This window comes from Peromyscus californicus, unplaced genomic scaffold (assembly GCF_007827085.1).
Source record: "Peromyscus californicus insignis strain IS unplaced genomic scaffold, ASM782708v3 Scaffold_22__1_contigs__length_63687245, whole genome shotgun sequence".
In the NCBI taxonomy this organism is placed as follows: Eukaryota; Metazoa; Chordata; class Mammalia; order Rodentia; family Cricetidae; genus Peromyscus; species Peromyscus californicus.
Window position 1 is genome coordinate 9921834 of NW_026294525.1, and position 19045 is coordinate 9940878.

Genomic DNA, 19045 nt, shown 5'->3' on the forward strand with positions numbered 1-19045 from the left:
CCTATGACGCTCTGCCGGCAGCCATGGGAGCTGGGTGCCCGGGCCAGCTCCCACCTCAACTCATGCCCACTGCTACAGCCTCTAAGCCACCGTTAACAACAAATATGAGGACATCCTGTCCCTTTCCTGTCCCTGTATCATCCCCATAGCTGAACGCTGGAACACACGGATGTGAGCCACAGCTGTCACGCAGGGGCAATTCTCACACTTCCCATGTCCTCTGTCACCTCTGTGAGGTGGGGTTTGGGGCAAGGCCTGGCCGTCACCAGAACTCTCTGCCTGCCCTTTCTGTCAGGGCCACTCACCTTCGGACTCATAGTCCAGACTCGTGAAGTCAAAGTTCTCCTCCAGCAAGTAGGAGTTGGCGGTGGGAGACACGGGGGCCACGCTGTCCCGCTTCCGAATGAGCTCCTCTCTCAAGTCCTTCAGCCAATCTTTGGTCTTTGGTCGAATCTTCACAGCTCTGCCTTTCACCTGGCCGGGGGGGGGGGCAGCCAGCAAGTGAGAACAAAGACAAGTCACCACCACAGTTCCCATCAGTCACAAAATGCTTCTCTCTCCAACCTGTGCATTCCTCACAATTTGCTAAGGCAACCCAAAGTCCAGACCCCGGGTGAGTTCAGCACGGCTCACACACATTTGGTTGGACTAGAAATTGAACTCCACGCCTCCGGCTTTTCATTCCATGCAAATTTAAACCAGGATCTTATCAAAATGGAACTAAATGTGAGCTGCACATCCCAAAACAGTCTCAGGAGAAGGGAGGCAAGTGCACTCCATTAGGGGGGAACGAAGACCTCAGTGGGAACCACACTTGCAGCTTCTCCAAGTAGGACAAGCCAGCTCTAAGACACAAGACCCAGATGGAGAATCCCAGCCAACATAGTTAGGGCACTGGCCAGGGGAAATCATGGCCATGTAAAAATGGGGATGGGACAGCTCCATGCCACAGTGTGACTAAGAGCACTCACCTTCATACCATCCACGTCTAGCACACTGAGAGCCGAGTGGCTATCTGCAAAAGTCACCAGCATCTGCCCTTGGTTGATCCTGGGATACAAATTAGTATTCCAGTCAACACTAGGAACTTAATGCAGCTCTCCGGGATCCCACTGACACCCCAGAACACACATCGGAGGGGTGGGTTACCTGACCAGAATAATCGTCCCATAATTCCCCAAAGTCTGCATGAGTTCTGTGCGCAGGTCCTCAGGAAATTCATTTCTCTCTTCTAGGGTTGGCGACTGAAGGTTTACTACAACGGTGGCATCCAGCGGGCCTTGGGCGGAGGACACTTCCTGGAAAACCCGCTCCCGGGCTCCCACATCAACCTCTTGCACCTCCACCTCCACGATGGCCAGCACAGGTCTGCATCAGACATGAACAGGAACCGGTGGAGAACTGTCGGCCTCGGCAGGGGTCACATCCCAGCCTCCAACCTGCCTCTGTCCCCCAGAGCTGCTTGCCCCAGGCATCGCAGTCCGCTGGGACACAAGTTCTTCACGTGGCTACATGGCCATCATGCTAAGAGCCTCACAACACCATCCCTTTTCGTTTATAGAGCTCATTTCTAGGACTTGATTGTAAGGAAACACCAGAAATTAGGATAAAGATTCCCATAAACACCGTTTCCCTCAACACTGCTAAGGGAAGGGGATAAAAGAATCAGGACCCAAAGTTCTGACTCGCCAGTTGACCCAGGTTTACCACTCTCCTCTTCCTTTCTTGGAAGAACTTACCCAGTTCTGGTAACAACTGCAGGAGAATTAAACCTTCCTCGCTTGTACCGTCTTACGCTGCCACCCTCGACCATTCCGTGCAACATCAACCCCCTCGGAGGCTACCATCAGACTGCCCCCATCCTGCCATCTACTGTCTCCGTCCATTCTTAGCCCAAGTGGCCAAGGGTCAACGACATCTCAGAGTGTCTAACAACCTGAACCCAAGATATACAAACTGTACGGTGTTTGTTACAACACAGATACTGGATGAAAACTGTGTCGTCCCTAGCTGAGTGGGTCAGTCCCATGTCTCAGCTTAGAGCTGGACGGTAGCTGCAAATGAGCGAACCACATCTGTAAGCTGCATAGGACTGCCCCTTGAAAACTACCAGGAAAGCCTGGTACAGCTGCGGTGGAGCAGTTGGGGACATTTCAAAGATACAGTATTGTACAGGCCGTTTCTTTGAGATTTTCATAAATAATGTCATTTATGACATAGAACAATGACCAAACGCTAACAACTATTACTTCCCAGCGGTAAGTACACACACACACACACACACACACACACACACACACACACACACACACTCACTCACTCACTGCAGTCTTTTCAGGGACAGTGTGTCTGTCTCTGTGGGGAAGTGGAGCCAACGCTCTCCTCATTGAGGACGGTACCTGTGATCGGACGCCTGCAGCTCCGCACGGCCGTAGTACTTGAGGGTCCCTGGAGACCAGGTGTGCCTGATTTTGGTGTCACCATCCAGATCACTGTCTAGAAGGTTGAGTTCTCCAGCTGCTCACAAGGTTCCATTCAAGAAGCCCACAGGAGACATGAAACCACATCAATTATATGAATGCAAGTATGATGGCCTGCAGCCAAGAGTTCTGTCCCTAAAGACCTTGGCTCAGGCTCATTTGCTTCTCCCCCCGACTGAGCCTGAATTTTGGCTTGGGTTGCTCTGGGGCTGGGGTGAAAAAGTTCCTCATGTTCAGATGACCAAGAACAGTAACAACCATGGCACCCTCTCACCTCCCCACCCCAGCTCATGTCTGAAGCTATGGGCCAGGGTGCAGCAGTCCACCGCCTCTGAGACCTGCCGTCTGCATGGTGAGAGGCACCGGGGCTCCGAAGTCAGGACTCGTCTGACCCTGCCTCTCAGTGCCCCGGGACCATGCAGATGTTCGCAGACTAACCTGAAAGAAAACATACGTCCTCTCCTATAGCTCTAGTGTCCCAGCTTTGAGATCTCCACAGACCTCTCTCTTGAAAAGTGGAAAGCTTGCTTGTGTTCTAGATGACAGGTGTTCTGACTTTAATGAGCCTTCACCCTCCCTTCTAGGCATCAATGACTTCAAAATAATATACATCTAACCAATTAAAAAAAAAAAAATCCGGGGCTGGAGAAATGGCTCAGCAGGTGAGAGCACTGGCTGTTCTTCCAGAGGATCCAGGTTCAATTCCCAGCACCCACATGGCAGCTCACAACTGTAACTCCAGTTCCAGGGGATCTGACACTCTCACACAGAAAAATGTGCAGTAAAATAAATAAATAAAATATTTAAAAAAAAATCCTGCCTGGCTCATGCTCCATTTGAAATTGAGGCTTTAAGAGGTAAGAATCTGGTTGAACAAAATGGGCTTGATAAAGCACCTGAGTGGTGCAGGGAGTGGGGAGGGAGAGCCCATGACTTCACTTCTCTCTCTCCCCGGGATAAAGGGCAGAGGGTGCGTGGGAGAAGCCATGATGGAGAGGCAAAACCAGGAGAGAGGTGGTTCAAAGACGGTGACATCTAGAATGACTTGCTATCATGTGGCTGATTCACTGAGAGAAATGTGATTTACACAGCCAGGCCACTGGGCTGAGTGACTGGTTCTTTCTCTTGGCGGTGTTTCTCACTCACCCCCGATTTGTCTCAGCCACACACACGGCACTCACCTGTCTTATCGTACGGATGTTTCTTCCTCCACCACAGCACCCTGTCTGTCCAGGCTGGGGTACGGCACTTGTCACTTGTATCGTAGGCAGCTGATCCAACATCATACTTGTAGGTGGGCCCAAAGTTAATGGTTCCTTCATGAAAGTCTTTAAAAATCTGTTCAGAGAAAGAAATCACAAGGCTATCTTCAGAATAAAAAAAGGTACATTCTAAAAAGTAGTAGAATCTATATTTGTAAATATGTCTAATGTCCGACATATATGCCTTTTAATAGCTGGACACACGGACACACACACACACACACACACACACACACACACACACACACACACACACACACACACACACACACACACATCATAGTACCTCGTTCTCCCTCCTGAATCCCTGCCAATCACCTTTGTCACCCTTGGAGACCGAGAAAGGACCCCAGGACAGGGATTACTATGTGCTCATTTGGACATTCCAGCGCCTATATACAATGTGTTTAGGGCTGGAGCAAAAGCGCCCTCACTTGATGGAGCAGAGAAGGCAGTGAGAATTAGGTGGAGGCAGAAAAAAAGATTTGTGGGGTGATATGGCTCATCTGCATACTTCACACTTAGGCAGAGCAAACTTCAAAACGGTGGCTGGATCTCCTGGTTTTGGAGGGAGAGACACCTTCATTCCTTTTTCCTTGCGCATCTAAGCGCCGCATTCTTGAAGGCAATAGCATGCCTGCGTACTTGTTGCTAGGACAGCAGGACATGGAAATAAGCAATGGTCTTAACTGGAGTAGATCCTCTGTGGATGCCCGGACGCTGGCTGCTCTGACCCTCAAGAACTGAAGTCTGTAGCCCCGTGGCTCTCACCCTTCCTAACGCTGTGACCCTTTAATCCAGTTCCTCATGTCGTGGTGACCTCCAACCACACAAGTACTTCGCTACTACTTCATAACTGTAATTCTGTTACTGTTACAAATCCTAATGTAAATATCTGACATGTGACCCTTAGGGGGGTCTTGACCCACAGGTTGAGACCCACTGCTGTACCCAAACCTGTGCCATTTTATGCCATGGCCTTTGGAGACCTTAGAAACCAGGGCCATGGAATAGCACATGTGCACTCTGTGAGGGGACAATTTTGGAGCGAATGGCGGCCTGGTGTGCTGACTACATGATACATAATTCAACCTACCTCTCCGCTTTGTCAATAAAATGTGTCTAATTTGTAGGGTACTCTGGAGGAGTCTATGTACAAATCGGTGTGTAAATGATTCTGTTGGCGCTCTCACCAACAGGAAAGGGACAGCACCAAAATATTACGAACAGAGTCCAAAGTGTCACCCGTCATTTCTGATACCAGAAGCAAAGCAGTCCCTAAAGAGACCACACGCGCGTAGATAGGTAAGTGCATTTGGTCCAAGCAGACCATGCACCCCAGTATTCAACACCTTCAACACAGTGGTCCGTCTGACGTTGTCAGGGGGGGACAAGAGAAGGCAATCATGACTCGGGCTCTGGGGAGCCTCAGAGGAGCTGACTCGGTCTGTCTGAAAGCACATGACCCAGTGCATTAGAGGTGGTGGAAAGCCAGTAAGTACCCTCACTCCCCACACTGTGCTGAATGCTGTTGGGGGCTTTCCCTCAGGGATAGCCGCCACTCAGCCCTAAAAAGACACGGGGATCCTGAGTGTGGCCAGCCAGAGCCTAGTTAAGTTCACCGCCCTGCTTTTCTCATAAACACCGTGTGTTTTCTATACCATCAGGATCAGTGTTCAAGCCACTCACAGTTCTAACACACAAGTACCTGCATTTGGGAGACAGCACTCCACACCAAGACAGTTACTAGAAATATCTTCGAGGTACAGCTTACCTTCCCACTCGACTTCTGTAGCTGTAACTGGTCAAACTCCATAAGTTTCTTCCAGTCCTGACGTTTAACAAAATAGAAGACTTCTTCATAGGTAAGATCGATGCGGTAGTTGAAATCGCCACACCAAAACACATAATCGTGTGAAAAGACGTTTCTCCCCTAAGTTATAAAGAACATCACCAAGTGTGAGGGAGGTTGGGGGAGGGGAGAGGAACAAGCCTTGGGGCGTTTCTCCTAAATTGTTAAGTTTTCCATTAAAGTGTCTCGTGTTTGCCTAGCCCTATAAACCTTCCAAGAAATCCTTACACAATTTGCTTCTCTATTCTATTGCATTATTTTCTGAGATAGGGCTCCATGTAGCCCAGGACTGTGTAGCAGTGATAACAGGCATGCACCTCCTCGCCCAGGTGTATGCGGTGCTGCATAAGCATGAGCCGTGTCCTCAGTCCTGCTTTTCTATATTATGTAACAGTACTCTTGAGTGGTCCAGACAAAGCCTCAAAACCACTTGAAAAACACTATACCAATAATCACTCTGTCATTATGTCTGTCGGGCTTGTTCTGTCCGAATCTTGAGAGGTGTTTCCCAAACTCTCAGCGTGAGGGAAACAGCGAGCAGCCCTGTAAACTTCTCCATCACTCTCCTCCCTCCCATCTTGGCCAGCAGGAGCCAATCATCTCCAGCCAGTCCTCCAAGAGCCCCTCCCTAGCACAATGACAGTGGCATAAGGACTGTCTATAAGTGTAGGGCTCCAAGGGAACCCCATGCTTACAGAATCCACGCAGCAGACACTGAGGTGACCCCTCTCTCTGTGTACGTGTGGTGTAACTCACCGAAGGCCACAAGGCTAGTACATGATAAAGTTGAAATGTGAACCCAGATCTACCCAGCTCTAAACCTAGCTTTCCCCTCTACTAGGGTATTCAAATTTCTCCACTCACACAGATGGTACAGACAGATTAAGGTGGCCCAAACCAAGCCACACATTTTTCTGTGGTAGTGAAAATGCTTTCCATACTGCTGAGTGAGGGAGCCACTGGCCAGAGGCCAGTACATGCCAAGTACTTTGAACATGACCAGTTGTGGTGGTTTGAATAAGAATGGTCCCCATAGGCTCCTATAATTGAATGCCTAGGGAGTTGCACTATTTGAAGAGATTAGGAGGTGTGGCCTCGTTGGGGGAAGGTGTGGCCTCATTGGGGGTAGGTGTGGCCTCCTTGGAGGAAGTGTGTCACTAGGGGTGGGCCTTGAGCTTTCAGGCCAGGCCCAACGTCACTCTCTGCTGCCTGTGGATCTGGATGTAGAACTCTCAGGAACCTCTCCAGCACCACATCTGCCTGCACGCTGCCACACTCCCTGCCATGCTGATAACAGACTAAACCGCTGAAGCTGTAAGCCAGTCCCAATTAAACACTTTCTTTTAAAAGAGTTGCCATGATCATGGCGTCTCTTCACAGCGACAGAACACTGACTAAGGCACCAATGTAAGTGATTTTAAATTAATTTAAAAAGTAGCTATCCGCGGTCAGCGGCTACTGTAATCCACACAATGGGTACAGAGAACTAATTTATAAGGTCACTCAACTTTCCTTTCTACAGAAGAAAAAGGGCCACCTAGCAAAAATTTTCGATTACTGGAATGTATCCTGAGTATACTGTTTCAAAGTTCTCATTTTCAAGTAAGAAAGCGTGGATTACATACAAATCAAAATTTTCCCAACTCATTTGTTCTTTAACTCAAGAGATAAAAACAACAGCGAGGATTCAGATACTTATAATTGAAACCAGATGAACTTTGGCTCTGCAGCCGAATCCTTGGGAATGCCAAGGCTTAAAAGCCTTAAAGGCTCCATTCTCCTGTCCAACAGGAGAAGAATTCCAGGATCCAACCAGCCTGTCGGAAGCTGGAGGGACCTATAGCAAGGACATCCGACCCATACTTTTCTGTCTAGCCAGTGGAGCCCACGCATCAGGCTGAGGTGCTGGGGGGTCATCTTGTACCAGAAGGAGAACACTAAAATCTAAATTTGAAAATAAAGCCCATGGGCTTCAGCATGGAAATCTCTAGGTTGTCACTAGGGGGCAGTGTGGCGCATTACTGGAGACCTCAGGGTAGATGGGTTGAGGGACTTCGGCTGTTCAGCCAGGATTTGCCAGTTTGGCTGAGCAGCAACAGAGATATGGGTGTGTGCGCACATCAGAAGCAAACAGAATCCACACTACCACCACCACGAGAAGGAAATCATACTTGAATTCAAATGTTCCTCCCGTGACCACACTGATTCTCTTCCACCATCTGAATTGAAACACCCACAAAGTGCACCCCCCAAAAAAGCTAGGTTACCCAAGGACTTCCAGGAAGTTGAGGTAGGAGGTGACAGACCACTGCGGGACTGGGCTCCTCCTCCAAGAATGACAGCCCATCTCCCCTCCCCCATGGTGGAGAGGCTCATGGCAGTGAGGGTGGGGCTCTGGTTAGCAGCCCAGAAAGCCACGTGTGGCAGAACCAGGCAGATGGGCCCAGTGCACAGCCAACCAGCGCACAGGCCGACCCACAGGCCACTCACCGCAGGGAAGGAGAGCTTGTGAGTGATCTCCCGGTAGTCTTCATTCCTCTCCTTCACCTGAGACTGCCCAGCCGTCAGGTGGCTACAGATGAAGCAGAAGCTGGTGCTGTGGAACTGAAAGCGGATGCCCACGGCGCCCTTGTTCCCCGCCTTTCCCCCCATGCCAGTCTTCACGGTGTCGATGGCCACATCCCTGTAACAAAAGGAGGGCATGCTCATGCGGTGGGGAAATAGAAACCCATTCTACCACAGAGAAGAGCCCGTGGCTGCAAGCTTGGAGAGCGATGTGGTCAAGTCCACGGTGGTCCTGCTCTCCGCTGAGCACTGCATCTCTGTCAGAAGCACCGGGTCTTCCACCAGTCTTCTGGGAAGCTGCAGACACACCATTCCTGGGTCTGCCCCAGTCCTCTCCCAGCAGAAACAGTAGGGGTTTCACTGATGTGCCTCCCATACCCCTCAGCTCTCATGTAAGTGTATACCCTATGATGTGGCCGTGGACAATTTTGAGAGCTAGGAAATGGCCCTTAAGCTGACCTGGGAGTCGGGCCCATAATGTCCTTCTCCCAATTCACTGGGGATGCATACCTGTGTGTAGGGCCCCAGGACCAGACTGTTAGCCACTTAATGTTTCTCTAAGCAGGCCAGAGTGGGAGACTGCTGTTACACCTGAGAGCTGGGAGACAAGCTGGGTGATAATCTGCCCAAAGGTTGAGTCAAACAAGCGTGTGGCCAAAGGGCAGGAAACTGAGGACAAGGTGAGGAGACCTCAGGTGGGTGAGGAACACCTGCCATTCTTCCATCTCGCCTCTCCTCAGGACTTATCATTAACCTTTACCCAGATTTCTCCTCGTCAACTTAGGGCATGGTCAAGCTGCCCTAGTAACACAATGTCAGGGGTAGGGCCTTAAATGTGTTTTTAAGGTAATAGATTACGAATGCAGAGCCTAAGGGCCACCATAGGGCATTCCAGTGGTCCTCTCTATATAGAGGTGCTTGGCCAGGTCTTGGGCCGCTCCTTAGCAATTGTAACCCTAATGCCCCCGGCAAGACCACGTAGCAATTAGGAGACAAAGAGAAAGCAAGAAAAAGGCAAACTCCTCCAGTGTCTCACACACACACACACACACACACACACACACACACACACACACACACACACACACACACACACACACACACCTCTTCTAAAAGACACTTATTTCCTAAGTTCCTTACACTTACAAAGCCGTAATCATGAGGCAAAATGAATAGGATTCTAGAGGAGGCGAACTCATTGGTGTTTCCCGAGCAGTCCACTCAGCACTTGCTCAGAGCGTTCCCTGTCCGGGAAACGTGAATGCGATGACGCCCGCTCCTTGCCCTGCCTGAGCTTGCCTGATATCAGTCCTGACTCCTCCCCAGGAGACCAGTTTCCTGAGCTAGGATTTTCCCGTGGTGGCTTTACAATTGCCAGACAATATCCAATTCAAGCCCATTCTCCCTCAGGAGTTTTGCTCTGTGTGTTGAGAATAAAGGCAGGTCCTGTTTTCCTGCTGGAGTCGGAGGAGGGGGGCACCAGGAGGAAGTCACAGAACGCAACCCAGACTCCCAAGCCCCTGTCCCCCAGATGCTCAGAAACCAAGTGCTCTTCTTACCTGATGCATGGGACATGGTACGGACGCACAAAGATATAAAGACAGACGCCCACCAGCTGCGCTGAGGTCAAGAGGGTGTACCTATGAGAGCGGGAGATGGCTTTCTGAAGCTGCTCGCCCCACATCTTCCTGTTGGTGGTGCTGAAAAGGCAAGGAAGTCAAAGATGCAGCACGCTGCTAAGTAGAGAGCGCCCATCTCCCACTGCCAACCCCTCAGCCCTCCACCTGTCTCGATTTCACGCTTGCCTGTACCCCCAAAATGAGTGCCAGGCATCAATCTTTCCCAAGGACATCTACACGTTTTTGCTTTATTTTTGTTGTTTTCAGTTATTTTTTTATTTTTGGGGTGGTGGTGAGGCTTGACCCTAGGGCACTGTGCATGCTAGGCCAGGAAACGACTACTGAGCATCCTCAACCCTCTTTTCACTTTTTGAGGCAGTAACTCGTAAACTCGCCCGGGTTGGCCTTGAACTTACCCTGTAGCCCAGGCAGACCTTGATTTGGCAATCCTCCTACCGCAGCCTCCTGAGTAGCTGGGGCGACAGCTCTGTGACACCAGGCCCAGCTCTGATAGTATTCTAAACATCACAGTGGCTCCCCCGGCCCCTGACACCCAGGCACAATAAGGACCTTCTGCTAAGTCCTCCCAAAAGCCTGCTTTATTTTATTTATTTTAAAAACTCCGCCGGGCGGTGGTGGCGCACGCCTTTAATCCCAGCACTCGGGAGGCAGAGGCAGGTGGATCTCTGTGAGTTCGAGGCCAGCCTGGTCTACAGCGCGAGATCCAGGAAAGGCGCAAAGCTACACAGAGAAACCCTGTCTCGAAAAAACCAAAAAAAAAAAAAAAAAAACAAACAAAAAAAAAACAAAACAAAACTCCTTAAGGGTTTAGCACAGTGGGTAAAGGAATTTACCACCAAACCTGACAACCCACGTTCAAGCTCCAAGACCCACACGGTGGAAGGAGAGAACCAATTCCCAGAAGTCATCCTCTGACTGACACATTGCACTGTGGTGTGCTGGTGTGTGTATAGACACCCACATAATACATACATGTAATCTTAAAAATTAAAGAGTTCCTTGAAATAAGACCCCATTCATGGGGGTGAATGGCTGACTTTCTGTCAAGTGCTGATTCATGGTTTGGGGTCTCCCCTTCCTGCCTGGTGTAAAGAGGAGCACTTCTCAGCACCCACCACGGGGCCCTCTCCTCACTTTTCACTTTTCCCCGGGCACTCCTCTCTCTCTCTCTCTCTCTCTCTCTCTCTCTGATATTCTCTCTCTCCCTCTTCCCGAGACAGCATGACTCAATCACACACAATGCCCAGGCTAGAACCCTTCACAAAAGACACACACCAGTGCCTCCTTCTGCTTAATCAGCAGGGGAAGAGGACCAGAGCACTCCATCAGCCAGTGTGTGCAGGGAATGGAGCCAGGAGGACCCAGACAGCCAGAGCCATGGGCTGCTGGCCCAGAAACAGGCTGGCTCTAGGAGTGATTGGAGCCCTGATCCTGGCAAGGCATCCGATCCAAGGCCACCCTGCTCTCCATGTCTGGCCCTTACCTGGCGTTGACAATATTCCCCGCACTTAGCTCCACCATCTCCTCAAACCCCACGGCAAACACGTCAGCAGGGCTGCCATCACCTGGGGAACAGGGCAAGAGATGAAAGGGGTCAGAAGTACCAGACCTCGTGTTGTTGGTTCACAGGGTTGCTTTCCCCCTTCCTGCCCACACCTGTTCAGTGCTGGAACCCCCTGAACCTGGCCACTCACAGGGGGCCAGCCACTGGAGCCTGCCCTCACTCCCCTCCTGTGCTTATAGCCCACCCCACCTCTGCCCTTCCCTGTATTCAGGATGGAGCAGCTTGTGGACCTCTCTGAAACTCTGGCTCTTCCTCTACAAAGGGACTGCCATGTCACCAGGGAATGTAGCATTTAAACTAGATATCACAAGTAAAACACTTGATTCAGCCTAGCCCCGCAAAAGAAGAGCATCTTTTCACCCTTCCTGGTGACATGTCTCTCCAGCCAGATCCTAAGGGACTGGGGAACAACATTATTTCTCTTATGTATTTTGTGGTTCTCAAGTATTTTTCAGAGTGACCTGGGGGTGGCTGCTTGTGGTCAAGGGAGACACTGCCGCCCAGGGGCCTCTGATGTGGTGTGCTGCAGATGCCTGGCTGTGGAGCACAGTGAGCCTGGAGCCAACACTCCTGTCTACAAAGGAGGCCAGTGCTTCAGAGAGTCCCTGCAGCCATGTACTGGACCTTCCAGACACTTCTTCAGACACGCATGTCCCTGAGCCATCAAGACCAGTGTTCCAAACGCAGGAAGCGATATGGCTCATGCCAGGGAGGAAGGAGCCTATGCAGCAAAAATCCAGCTAGCTCTCTGCATCCTTCTCTACTGGCCACATGGCACCTGGCGGCACCTTAGCTGAATGGGCTGAAAGCATGAGGCTGCCTCTCTCTCTCTTGAAACACTGGCTTTCCTCTGTCTGAGCTAGTTGGCAACAGTAAGGTCAACGCACCCTCTACCCTGAGCCTGCTGGGTCTCCAGTGAGGTGACGGTCATCTTCCCCAGTAACCTCCCGCCAAACAGTCATCCGTGTGCCTTAACCACCACCCTATGGCACAGGCAGAAGAAGAGGGCCACCACGGCATTAGGGAACTCTCCTCAGTGAGGGGTGCTGAACATCCCTGGCAGTACTGGGCTGCCTCCGGTGTCATTCAGAGGACTTCTGGGTACTTTACCCATGCTAACACAAGCCACCACTGACGTGAGAATGCCAGTGACCCTGATACCTTCCTTCCCTGAGGTGAGGGCCACATGCGCATGGGACCAGAGAGGCTGTCTGTACTGAACCCGAGTCATTCATCACCCAGGCGTGGACCTGTTCTTTGGTTTGGAATGCAGAAAGCAGCCAGGCTTCTGAACGAACACCACTACAAGCTAAGTAACCCTGACCAAACCGCTTGGGATGGAGGAGTTTCAGAGTCTGGATTCTGGAATATCTGCACCCATGTAATGAGATATCTTAGGGATGACACCCAGTTCTACACAAGGAATTCATTTGTGTCACCCACACCCACACCCACACCCACACATACACACACACACTGCCACACACAGTAGTTCTACACATTTTCAGCCTGCTGTGCTTGGACTGTGACTCATCATATGAGATCAGGAGTGGAAGACTCTCCCCTGTGACACTGTGTCCCCACCCCCATGTGACATCACAGCAGTGCTGAAAAGTTTCAGCTGCTCTAGCATTTAGGATCCCAGAGTTCCAGATTGGGACTGCCCAGGATGGCGCAGGCTTGGAGAAAGACAGGACTGTGGCCATGCCCAACATCTCCCACCAACCTTGCTCTGGCCAGCTCCTGATGGCAGCTCAGTCTAGAGGCCACACCTACCCATGACAACTATCCTGTCGCTTAACCACGGACCACAAAATCTCTGCATGTTTAGAGAAAGGCCAACTACTCCCCAGAAACTCCTCAAAGTACTTGGAAAAGAAAAGGAGTCTTGACGTTAACCTAATACCAACAGTCAGCATTCATGAGACCACGGTGGTTTTTTAACATTTTGATAAATGAAAATGCAAATAACACTAAATTTTACAAGGCAATGTGCACCGAGTCAAGCTGCTGTGACAGGTTATTGGAAGCCCTACTCAGCCTTTCCCAAGTTACCATTCTCACCCTGAGAGTCCACGGCTCCTGAGAGCTGGGGGGCATCCAGAAGCCAGTCCGTAAGCTCGGCTGTCCCCAGGAGATTGCTACGGAATTGCTTTCCTCCATTCACGTTCCAGGTCCCCACAGCAATTTGGACCCGCTTGAAATTGGTGAATTCTGACTGGCGTTCAGTCATTGCCTTCAGGATCCTGGGTGTCACTGTGAGGAAGCATAGAAGGCACATGCTTTCTACAGTCCAGACTGTAGGGACCCTCTTATACTGTAAGAGGGGTAGTCTGTCAAAGAAGGCCACTCAGGAGCCATAGACAACCGACCTGAATGTGGTCCATTGGGAGATGACAGAGGGCAGATACCCACCCTAACCACTCCACTTTCCTGTCTGCAATAGATCATGAAAACGTGGGGCTGGAAATGCACCTTCCAGATATAGTTATAGAGGCATGTGGCACCCAGTGACAGGAGAGCTCAGGGGTAAAGCCTAGCACTGACCCTGCAGCCCAAGATCCTACAGAACAAGACACAGGAATGAAAGTGAGGCCAAACTGAATAACCATGTAACTAATGTGTCACAGATACAAATAACAGTATGGGATATACACACGTGTATATATGGGATGGATAGAACTTTAAACATCTTATCAATCCAAATCTGCATTTTTTTTGCAATTTTTTTTAACCTTCCCCATCCAGCAAGACTGTTTTGTTTATTTCACCTCAAACCTAAGGCATTAGAAACCAAAACATTGCATCCATATCTCTATCTATTTAAAGACCCAAAATTTACCCACAGTTTTAAAAGCTAGCAACTTTAGGGGCTGGAGAGATGGCTCAAAGGTTTAGAGCATTTGTTGCTCTTACAGAGGACCTGGGTTTGATTCCCAGCACCTGCAGAGTGACTCAAACCATCCATGACTCCAGTTTCAGGAGATCCAGCCCCTTCTTCTGGGTCCTAGATCGTCAGATATGCACATATGTACATGCAAGCAAAACATTCATATACAGAAAATAAATATACCTAGAAAAAAAATCTCTAAAACTAGTGACTTAAATCTCCTGTTTGCCACTAAATGAGCTCACAGTGGCATGTGGAGTTGGCTCCAATTTTCCTGAGTTGGAAATTAAACCCAGAGCAGATATTCAATATCACCTTGGAAAGCTAAGTGTTCCCCAATTATGGAACAATGAGAAGTGAAATACCTGTATAAAACTATTTTAACATGGGTTCATTTATTTTTCCAAAACATTAAAAGTTTCTAAAACTTAATCATTCTTATAAGTCAACAGCTGACTCTGCCCTTCTTTTTTCCATTAGAATAATAAGTCCATGGCCTCTAAGGAATAAGAGGTCATGAAAAGTTCCCTATAGAAATCAGGCCTAATGACACAGAGTTTGTAATCACAGATACTTGGGAGTCTGAGGCAGAGGGATCCAAAGTTCAAGGCCAGGGTAGGCAGCTTGGTGAGAACATATCTGAACACAAAAAGTAACAGGAGGCGAAGGGTGTCCAGGTCCATGGTCGAGCACTTGTCAAGTATGTGCCAGGCTCTAGGTTTGATCTTAAGCACCACCACCACCACGACAAAACAGGGCAGAACTCGCCCCAATGACTCCTGACAGCTCTGTGAGATTGGACGCACCGCCAACTCCAGGGCTCAACAGCGTTCTTTATTTCTGAGGGGCCCTGTGGGACTTGAGCATCTGTGGAGTTTATGCCAGGGAAACTGTGGTGGTTTGAAAGAAAATGGCCCCCCAAAGGGAGTGGCATTATTAGGAGGTGTGGCCTTGGAGTAGGGTGTGGTCTTGTTGGAGGAAGTGTGTCACTGTGGAGGTGGGCTTTGAGGTCTCCTATATGCTCAAGCCATGCCCAGTGAGTCAGTTTACTTCCTGTTGCTGCATATTAACATGTAGCAGCTCCTCCAGCATCATGTCTGCCTGCACGCTGCCATGCTCCCTGCCATGATGATAATGGACTAAACTTCTGAAACTGTAAGCTGCCACCTCAATGAAATGTTTTCCTTTATAAGAGTTGCCGTGGTCATGGTGACTCTTCACAGCAATAGAAACCCTAACGAAGACAGGAACCTAGATTCAGCGCTTTGTGGATACGGAGGGACAATTGTACAGGGATGTCAGGCTGCTTAGGTCAACTGATCCAAACAGAACACAGACCAGAAGCTCCATCTTAGATCACGTGACTGGGTGTGGTGGGGCCATTAGCCTCATCCACTGTCACTCTTGCCTCCTCAAACCCTTTAAGGCTGTGGACACCCCATGCAAGGGTGGGCACACATTACCCAGAAGGGCCGTGTTGTCCAGCAGCATCCTTCCTTTATCTGTGGACTCTTCGTTGTAGACATCTCCAACCAGCAGTAGCTTAATGGCCTCTTGCTTCACCCCATCAAGGAAGTTGGACTGGATGGTACGAGACATGGACCGGGCCCCATCCTTCAGCTTCCCCACCTGCATGGGTACAAAAACTTGCTGAGAGGGATCCAAGGGGCTTTCCTTCCTACCCCCTCAACCTGCCCCTACCTTGGCCTCCCAGCAGCCCTGGCCTGCCCCTACCTTGGCCTTTCCTTCCAGGGCCCTGCTCCCTGTGAACACCTTGCTCAGGCCATGCCCATTCAGAGACCACATGGCTTTGAAGGACTCCACAAAGCGGTCAATGATGGGCTTTGAATTTAGCCCCAGGCTCTCAAGCTGCAGATGAAGGACCTGGGAGAGAAACCAATCACGGTTATCACTGGACACCTAGAAAACCTACTGATGCCTCTGAGTGAGCACCTTATTCATCAGACTGCCGACGAGGAACACCGGCTGCAGAGAAATAACCACTCCCTCCCCCCCAACGCAGACACCCTGACTCCCTCAACTTGACTTAGACCATCTTCCCAGCCCCTCTGTGCCTGATGCCAGGTCAACCAACATTACTGTCAGGAGGCAGGGGGGAGACAAGAGATGGCTCAGATGGAACTGTAAGAGGTCAACCAGGCAGTTAGGGCCACAGTGGCACTTGGGTATTTCCTCGCCAGGCTTCAGGACCAGTCATCTCAGCCAGTCTCACACTGCCATGCCTCTGGGGTGTATTCAAGACTATCTCTATGCAGAGTATCTACTTCTTAAGGGCACCTGGAGCCTTTGGGTCACAATGTCTGGGATGCATCTCGGTAGGCACATGAACAAGTACATCTATGACAGGGAAAGGCATATGGTGGCACAAGCAGGAAGCCACCAAAGAAACCGCTGTAAATGTTCCCCCTCCACATCCCTGTCACCTGATCTATCACTGGAAAGTCAACCCAGTAAAGGCATTCTTGCCCCACTGACAGCGCAAGCCGTGACAGAAACGGCCCCAGGAACTCACCTCAAGGGCAATGAAGCACTGTACAGTGTTGGTTCTGTCCAGGCAGTCGAGACAATTCATCCGCAGAGTGCCTTTCTGAAAACTTAGGGCCAGGAGACATGGAAGGATCATGAGATGTGCTTGGAAGACCAACAGCCAAAGCCCATGGCCTAGGTCTGTCTGCTCCCAAGGAAACCTTTTCCCAAGAGAGCCTCCGGTCTCCTCCCTAGCAGCTTATCGGCAGCCCAGGACACATCCCAAGAGATCCTGAACTGCAGAAGTGGTGGGCAGGCCCAAGAACACACTCTCAGCAGCCCACACCCCTGGGTCATTGTAAGCACAGTTGGTCCTTGATATCTACAATGATGACATTCTATAGCACTTTATGGATAGTGCTAATCCCCATGTCTCTGACACTGTATCAGCTGGTCAATGACCTTGCTTGCATGTTTTTGTTCAAAGACACACACTGGTAAATAGACACAGGCAGGCAAACCTGGGATGGTGCAATTCAACCTTTTGTTTTTCGATTTTATGTCGATTTGACAGGAAATGGGTTTATCAGGCCGTGATACCACTGTTAAGTCGAGTGGCATGGGCATACTGCTGTTTCACTAACATGATTCTCCACCAACCACACTGCAACTCTGGTCTGAAGGAAGGTACCCAGTGTTTCCTGTGCAGGGAACAGCCTTGCTGTCTCGTGTCTGGAAAGCCAGGCGGCACCTTGGCACTGAGGGTAAACAGGGACATCACCCAGGAGAAGCATAGAAGTGTGGAAATCACAGCCGTAGGTAAACAGTGAAAAGGTACTTTTTTTTTTTTTTTTTTGGTTTTTCGAGACAGGGTTTCTCTGTGTAGCTTTGTGCCTTTCCTGGAACTCACTTGGTAGTCCAGGCTGGCCTCGAACTCACAGAGATCCACCTGGCTCTGCCTCCCGAGTGCTGGGATTAAAGGCGTGCGCCACCACCGCCCACCGCCCGGCTGAAAAGGTACTTTTTACAGTAGGAACTGAGACAAGGCGGCAGAGCATGGCCTCGGCAATCCCCTGGGTGGTAAAGTTTTCACTGTTCCGCATGTGCCTGTGAATGACGGTGAACACGTATGCAGTGAGGAGACTCTCGGGGTGCCGGGGAGTTTTAGTGAGGAAGTGATCTCATAAATCTGAGATCTCCTGATGATGGACCATAGTTTGAGGAAGCTGGACCTTCTTTAGGCTCCACTCACAACAGGGTAACTCCCAGCCCAGTGATGTAGCACTCTGGCTTTGTACCAGCTCACTGCATAGGTCCTGTCTCAATGTGGCCAAGTCAGGTGTTCTGAACTCAGGGGTTTTTTTGTTTTTGTTTTTGTTTTGCTTGTTTGGTTGGTTGGGTTTGTGGTTGGATGTTTCTGTTTCTGAGATAGAGTCTCAGGTAGCCCAGGATAGCCTAGAACTCACTGTACATGACCTTGAACTTCTAACCCTTCTGTGTCTGCTTCTCAAGTGCTGGAATGACAGATGCACATCGCCACACTTAGTTCTGCCTGATGCTGGGGACTGAACCCAGGGCTCCGTGCATGCTAGGCAGCAGGCCCTCTACCAACTGAGCTACACGGCCAGCTTTGAGCTCAACGTTGTAATTCAGTCCTTTATGTTCGGACATGTCCTTTTCCAGAAAATCAGGCATTACCACCTTCTCACTAAATTCAAAAGCCTATCTCCAACTACAGAGGAGGGAAGAGAGAAGACAGGACCTCCAGAAGCCCAACCTCACAGAGCTTCTGATTCAGGGAACCTCAGCGTAGCCAGGCAGCCAGGGACGGAAATGATTTCCATTGAGGTGCATGACCTAAAGCCCCCCACCCCCCACCCCACCCCACCCCCGGCCTCCACAGCCTCCAGACTCCTCCCCCAGCAGGAGTCTGAAGCCCCCACCGAGACTCACCGTGGACTTACATTCTCGCCCTTCGCAAACACGCCAAAGTCATCCCAGTGCAGCTTTAACTGAGGCCTCAACAGGTTCTCCAATTTCTCTAGCTTCCCGCCTTTGGCAAACTGATGGAGGTCAAAATTGATCATAGGCGTGTCGCCCGCGTGGCAAGAAGCCCAGAGCAACTTCTGAAAAGGGAAAGGGGAGGGTGTGAGCACGCCCCCAGAAAAGAATGGGAAGCAAAGGCAAGGCGTGCCCGTGGTTTTCCTCCAGCGGCTTGGGTGCTTTGGCCACCAACTGTCCCCCGCTAGAGTGAGTACATCAGCCGGTAGACTGGCCCTGACCTTGGAAGGGAAACACAAGACCA

General features: G+C 50.3%; 1 protein-coding gene across 8 annotated transcripts in view; it reads right to left on the reverse strand.

Moving 5' to 3' along the window:
* Synj2 (synaptojanin 2) overlaps positions 1-19045 on the reverse strand; it is a 102845-nt gene that overhangs the window by 11707 nt on the left and 72093 nt on the right. For 7 of the 8 annotated variants that reach the window (XR_008221161.1, XM_052750886.1, XM_052750889.1 and 4 more), the window contains 14 exons: positions 18694-18866; positions 16787-16868; positions 15988-16137; positions 15717-15882; positions 13428-13619; positions 11283-11364; positions 9719-9859; positions 8085-8277; positions 5517-5675; positions 3662-3818; positions 2400-2517; positions 1150-1368; positions 972-1050; positions 306-474 (listed from right to left, as the gene is read on the reverse strand). Coding sequence is in view for 7 of the 8 variants with exons in the window: in XM_052750886.1 (XP_052606846.1) it covers positions 306-474; positions 972-1050; positions 1150-1368; positions 2400-2517; positions 3662-3818; positions 5517-5675; positions 8085-8277; positions 9719-9859; positions 11283-11364; positions 13428-13619; positions 15717-15882; positions 15988-16137; positions 16787-16868; positions 18694-18866 (2080 nt within the window). In the remaining variant the exon portion in view is untranslated. The remainder of the gene's footprint in view (positions 1-305; positions 475-971; positions 1051-1149; positions 1369-2399; positions 2518-3661; positions 3819-5516; positions 5676-8084; positions 8278-9718; positions 9860-11282; positions 11365-13427; positions 13620-15716; positions 15883-15987; positions 16138-16786; positions 16869-18693; positions 18867-19045) is intronic. The other variant, XM_052750887.1, reaches the window with a different exon arrangement.